Source organism: Atta colombica, unplaced genomic scaffold (assembly GCF_001594045.1).
Source record: "Atta colombica isolate Treedump-2 unplaced genomic scaffold, Acol1.0 scaffold172, whole genome shotgun sequence".
NCBI lineage: Eukaryota > Metazoa > Arthropoda > Insecta > Hymenoptera > Formicidae > Atta > Atta colombica.
This window is the reverse complement of record NW_017259263.1, coordinates 91,787-98,652: the sequence shown is the minus strand read 5'-3', so window position 1 is coordinate 98,652 and position 6,866 is coordinate 91,787. Positions and strand designations below refer to the sequence as shown.

The 6,866-nt window shown below is 26.2% G+C and overlaps 1 protein-coding gene across 2 annotated transcripts in view; it reads left to right on the top strand.

Annotated features, from left to right (window-relative positions):
* LOC108686299 (peptide transporter family 2-like) overlaps positions 1 to 6,866 on the top strand; it is a 14,888-nt gene that overhangs the window by 453 nt on the left and 7,569 nt on the right. Inside the window, exon 2 of one of the 2 annotated variants that reach the window (XM_018191537.1) lies at positions 2,884 to 2,921. In XM_018191537.1, coding sequence (XP_018047026.1) covers positions 2,884 to 2,921 — 38 coding nt within the window. Of the gene's footprint in view, positions 1 to 2,883; positions 2,922 to 4,969; positions 5,384 to 6,866 lie in introns of those variants that run through there. The other variant, XM_018191538.1, reaches the window with a different exon arrangement.

Sequence of the window (6,866 nt, the reverse complement as noted above, 5' to 3'; positions counted from 1 at the left end):
TATATAATATCCATGAAAGTAAACGTTAAGCGATTTAATAAAAATTGTTTTATGAACAGAAGTATTATTATTTTATTTAAATAAACGAGTTACAAAAATAACGAATAAGTAATAATAAGATATTTCAAAATATTACAATAAAAATTAAGTATATTACAACGATAATGCTATGCAAACATTTTATTATTGATATAATTACTTTAAGTAAAATATTAAGCTGTTTAAGAATAGAAGACAATAGCATGCCGATAATAGGCAATAGGAAATCATAAAAAAAAATTTAAGATTAGTAATAATTCTTTTATGTCTTTTTAAAGAATTTCGAGTACATGTATCTGCCAATACGGCCGACGATAATTACTTATTTGTGATCATAATCTTATGTCTCTTTTGACAACGTCATTTATCTACGATAAATCGTTGTAATTTGTACAAGAAGAGTGATAAGAAATTATCAACTAATGAATAGAAGTAAAAAAACATAAACAACAATATCATTGTATTTGTCGCGTATTATTCGATATATCGTATTTTTGATTGATAAATTCAATAATTAGCAGTTTAATTGTCGCAGCTATGTACTTGACGATTCTTTTATTGATTTGGTACATAATTGGACCATGACCCAATTTAAACAACCAAATTGTCGCTATGAATATTGATGATCGACGTAACGGTCACCGATTACTTTCTGCACAATAGATAGATTAAAATAGACTATACTGATTTGATTTTTAGTCTAAACGATTAATGTAATAAGTTACTTAATTTATGCTAAATGTAAAGTAATTATAAATGAAGACATTGTAATGATAAAAGCAATTCTCACTATTCAACTTTCTCAATGGGGAAAAAAATGTTTGAAAAAATGTTTTTTTTAAACATTTCTAAAAACGTTAAAAAACATTTTCAAAAACGTTTAAAAACGAAAAAAGTCACCTTTTCATTAAAAAAATGTTTGTTTAATAAAAAATATTTTTTAAATATTTTAAGGAAATGTTTTTTTAATATTAAAAAAGCGCTTTTTTAAGATTTGACATAAATGTTTTTGTAATGATGAAAGTTTAAAATAACAAGAAAAGTTTCCTTCTTTTCATTAAAAAAAACATTTATTCAAACATTTAAAGACATGTTTTTTTAATGTTAAAAAAATGTTTTTTAATGTTAAAATTATATGATCAAAATTAGAAAAAATATGTACAACGCAGAAATCTTTTTTTTAATTTATTATTTTTTATCGCAGTATTTATAAACCTTAGACACCTAATTTTATTAATTAATCGTAATTTTTAATTATATTTTTATCTTTTTTATTTTACCAAGTTTTGAACTTGGGACTTCAGAGTTTCATACCTTATCCGTTACATCACTTATATAATTGTCGATGGATACAATTCTTATTGTCCATAGATGATACACTTAACGCAATTATATTGGATTAACTTCTCTTCCGTGATTATTTTTTTATTCTGACCCGTTTTTTATTAATTTGAATTTTAGAAAATAATGATATTTTTTTAACATTTATATTAAACATTTATATTAAACGATAAACATTAAATAAATGCAAGAGATCCGGGTTCGACTCCCGACCGAGGTAATATTTTTCGCAATGAGTTAATTACAGTTTTTTAAGATTAAATTTGGGGAATTTGGGGGAATTATTAATATTTCAGATTGAAAGTCCAACAATCATATCGGCACTATTCATTTCTGAAATTAATGCATTTATATGAATATATATAATAGTTCAACATCTTAACATTCAGATCGTAGTGGCGCTTCGTATTTAAAGTAATGCATTAAATAAATGTTTTTTAATCATATTTTAAATAAATAAATAACAAACATTTAATAAATATTAAATAAACGTTTAAGAATATTCCTTCGAATCATTATTTCAAATGAAAAATTAATGTAAAACGAACATTTAATCAACATTAAAAAATCTTACTTTAAAAACGAATCATAAAATTCACGAATAAACGTTTAAAAAACATTAATAAATATTAAATAAATGTTATCCTGAAAATGAATTGTAAAATTAATGAAAAATAAACATTTAAAAAACCCGTTTTCTTTCCATTGAAGCATGATTTCAACATGAAATAAATATTTAGAAAATGTTTCTCTAAGCCATTATCTTAAATGAACAATTTTTTGATGTAAAAAACACATTTAATAAACGTTAAATAAGCAATAAAAAATTATTTCTTCAAAATATTATATCAAATGAGTAATTTAATGTAAAATAAATATTTAGTTAACATTAAATAAACGTTAAAAAAATATTTCTTCCAAACAGCACTTCAAATGAATAATTGATGTAAAATTAACGTTAAATAAACATTAAAAAAATGTTTCTTCAGGACATCATTGTCAAACAAAAAATTAGTGTTAAATTAATATTTAATAAATGTAAACATTAAATAAATATTTAATAAATGTTCCTTCGAAACATTCGTCAAACGGAAAATTAATATAAAACAAACATTTATTTAATGTTAAATAAATGTTTAAAAAAATGTTTCATTGAAACATTATTTCAAACAAAAAATTAGTGTAAAATTAACATTTAATAAACATTAAATAAATGTTTAAAAAATTTTATTTTGGAAATGAATCGTAAAATGTAAAATTAATTACAAATAAAAAACGCTTAAAAAATGTTAAATAAATGTTAAATAAATGTTAAATAAATGTTATTTTGAAAATGAATCGTGAAATATGAAATTAATGAATAATAAACATTTAAAAAAACATTTTCTCTCCATTGGGTTGTCAACTTTATCTTGATCTTCTTACGACAGTGTCTATCAGAGGCTCCAATGATGTAATAATTTGTCAGCTTCTTAAATATTTATGTAGTATTACATGTTTCAGATCACCCGGATCAAAACAATGTCGAAGAACAAGAAGAGGTGAGATCGAATTCCTAATTAGGAGATCAGCACTTAAATATTCATGAAACTATATACAGGTCTACACAATTTGTAGTATATTTAATTAAATATTAAATATTAAATATTTAACTGAGTTTTAGATAGATAAATAGATAAGATACAAAAATCACTACAATTATTTGTGTTTCGTAACTTTGTCTAATAATTTTATTTGTCTGGTTTCGGTGCGGTAAGCATCTTTGAAAAATTTACGTGAACATACTTGGATTACGCTTTCGCTCATTGTTACCACGAGGTCAGAAAATTATTATTACCGCGTATTTAAGCATGTATAATGCGTTATATAATTTAATGATAATATGGGGCTCATATACAGGGTGTTTGGAAAATAATGATAAATCTTTCGCATAGGGACAGAATAGATTAAACTGAGAAGAAAAATCATCTACCATTTTGCAATTTTCACAAAGCAAAACAAAATATTAATTGCTAAAAATTGCCGAAAATTAGTCTTCAATAATTTTTTACTCAAATACTACTTTATAGAAAAACTTTATAGAAAAACTGCAATAGAAAATTGTTTATTTTCTTCTTATAAAGCTCTAAGAATTTTTTTTAGAATTTTTTCAGAATTTTTTAATACCGTATTTCCTCAATGTTGATAAAAATGAGAAAATTCAGTACTAAAAAGTACTGTAAGTAAATTCAGTACTAAAAAGTTAATAAAAAATTTTGAAAAAATTCGTAGAGTTCTATGAGAAGAAAATAAACAATTTTCGTCTTTTGCAGTTTTTCTGTAAAGTTTGTAGTATTAAAGTAAAAAAATTATTGAAGACCAATTTTTGGAAATTTTAGCGATTCTATCTTGTTAATTATTGCAAAAATTGCAAAATGGTAGAAGATTTTTTCTTCTCAGTTTAGTCCATTTCCTCTATACGAAAGATCATCGTTTTCATATTATTGTTTTTCCAAACAGCCTGTACGTACGTTAAAATTAATGTTGTTCGACAAGAAGAAAAAAAAAGGGAATGCAAGATTTTGGAATCATTTGACGAAACAATCTTCTCGCATATTTCGATATTGCAAAATTATCAGATAAACGTCCCGCATCGAATTTACATTCACATATCATCGACCACGTTTTTATTGAGCAATTTCTCTCTGTTTTCTTCGTGGTACCTGTCGTCGCAATCCTATTTCGTTTTGCGAAAGATTCTGCAATATATATATTCCAGTTTGAGATGAAAGTTTGCACAAAAATTTCAACGGCAGATTTTATAACAAACTTTATGGATTTTAAATTAAAAAGATCTCGATAGCTTAATGAATTTTTTTTTCACTTTAACAATCACTTTAACAATCGGGATTAAAGTGATTTATTATTTTTGTACAATTATATTTATCTTTCAATATTTATCTCTTGCTAAACAAAAGAAAAGATCAACACAATTAATCGTAACAATTAATCGTAATCATTCTATTACGGATCATTCTACTATAGATAATATATAGATATAAAAGAAATAGTTATACGTGTATATGTGACACGTCATTTTACTGGAAAAAAATTTGACAATTAAATCGACGGATGTGCTGCGGTTCTTTTAATTACACTCATACAGCGCATGTTTTAACACACACTATAAAAATGTATGTACGTTCCTCTGGCTCTTTTCCGCAAATACTCATATTTATATTCATCAACAAAATCAGCAGCATAAGTCATAAAGTTTCCAATATTAATATCGCGACACTTCCTTTGATAGTATAATAAAAAGTTTTGCACGTGATTATTGTTGACGTATATAAATATTTATTAAATCTGAGAAGGTGAATCAATTATTCTTAAAAATCGTGATGTCATATCTTTCTTTTTTTCATATTCTACATTAATTATATTGTATATGTAATGCAATGATGTCTAGCGTCTTTCAGTTTCGCGAGCTCGTAATCTCTCGAGATAAATTCAGCTTAATCGGAAACTGTCACAGCGCGTATCTGAATCACTTGCGAAAATGAACGGCAGGTCGCACGTGGACCTGTATGTGACCACGTACTTTCACATTCAAATACTATATTACATTGTACTGTACGCTCGCATCACGACGTAATGCCAGCCTGTCACCTGTAGTATGCCTGCTTTGAGATATATGTTCGTACATGGTTGTACCTACCTACCTACTTACTCTGGCAACAATATTGTGCTCACTCATGGTCGCTGATGTCAGTCTCGATGTTGAAGCGCGTGCGAACAGAGCCGTTAAAATCGACGACGACAAGTGATTCGTTGTCACTCCTCGATCTGGGCGATCCGGAGTAAACAAATGTTGTAATATATCGGGCAAAACATCCATCTGATGAAGTGAAGTGACCTCGTGGTAGTGATTGATATTGATATACAGCTTCCTTTTTTTTTCTCTCAATTGTGATCAAAATTGTGGTTTATTACGCATATGATGAATAAAATGCCTGTGCATCAGGTAACTGTTAGCATTAATATGTACTTATAATTATTAGTTACTATCACTTTTTGTTGTATGTAAGGTAGGTAGTTAGTAATTTAGCTTACATTAAGCGTATCTTTTTGAAGGACAGAGAGACTAGAAACCGCATTCCCGCTATCTTGAAGGAATACTGAAAAAATATTTCAGAATTTTATAAAATACAATAAATATTGAGAGAAAAGAGATCTTTTTTGCGGATTTTCAAAAACGCATTGCTTTTCGTTTGTTTATCCTTACTTAAAAATACAATACGAATTATATTGTAATCCGACTTCTCAATCCTTTAATAAAAGAATTAGATCAAGTCAGATTGTTTGATCTTCGTAGATACATATATTCAAATTCATATAGAAACTAATGTGAGCTATAATATATTTTGTAAAAACACCTTACTTCATATCCTTTTGTTATACATTTTTACTAATGCTCTGAAAAGAAAAATATGTGCGATAATTTATATAAGCTCAAATTATCACAACAGTGACATGAATAGGTTTGGAGAATAAATCGGTTTTTCAATTGAGAGCTAGTTCACTGATTCACTTCCATTCACGTCAGCATGCCAGACTAATTCCCTTCATCACGGCCGCGACTACTGTACTTTCTCTGAGGCACAAGTTTTTCATCAAATGCATTTCGATCGTCGTGTGACAATCTCAATCCAAACCGTGAGACACCGATTTCCGTATATGACCAACATTAGATATTGCCACATATCTGAAATTAGATAATCCTTTCGAACTCGTTCCTTACATACATATATCATTAAGAAATTAATTGTTTATTGACAAGGCATGCTAAACATTACCGAGATTTAGAACTGATTCGGAGCGATTGTCGGAAGGAAAATATAAATATTGTAGATAATGATATCTCTAATTGCGCGTTTTATCATATTCGTACGTACTACGTAATTAATTATTGCAAAAGAGAACGCATTATCTGAGTTTGTAAATATTCTATGTATTTTTATCGGTTTACATTCGTACAAACTTCCAACAAAGCAATAACATCATAGACCATCTCGGAAACATTAAATCTCTTTATCATTCGAAAATTTTTATTTATATTTTTGCAATATCTAAACGCGATAATAACATATTAAATTTTATTTTAAAATTGTGTTAAACTAATTAAAAACATCTAATTATTATCAAAGTTATGACATACATCCTAGATAACGCAAAATATTTATAAAATATTTACAAAATATTTATTGTAAATTTTGTAATAAATGCTCTGGAAATATTTAATAAAACATTATAATTCAAATAAAAAATATTTAACAGAAATATTTATTTATATTTAGCATAAATATTAAATTAAATATTTAATATATCTTTAATAATATTTCGAATGAAACTTTATATAAAATATGTATAAAATATTTATATAACATTTCAACAAATGTAATTGAATAAAATGAAATTAAACTCGAAAGAATTTCTCAGTGAAATAT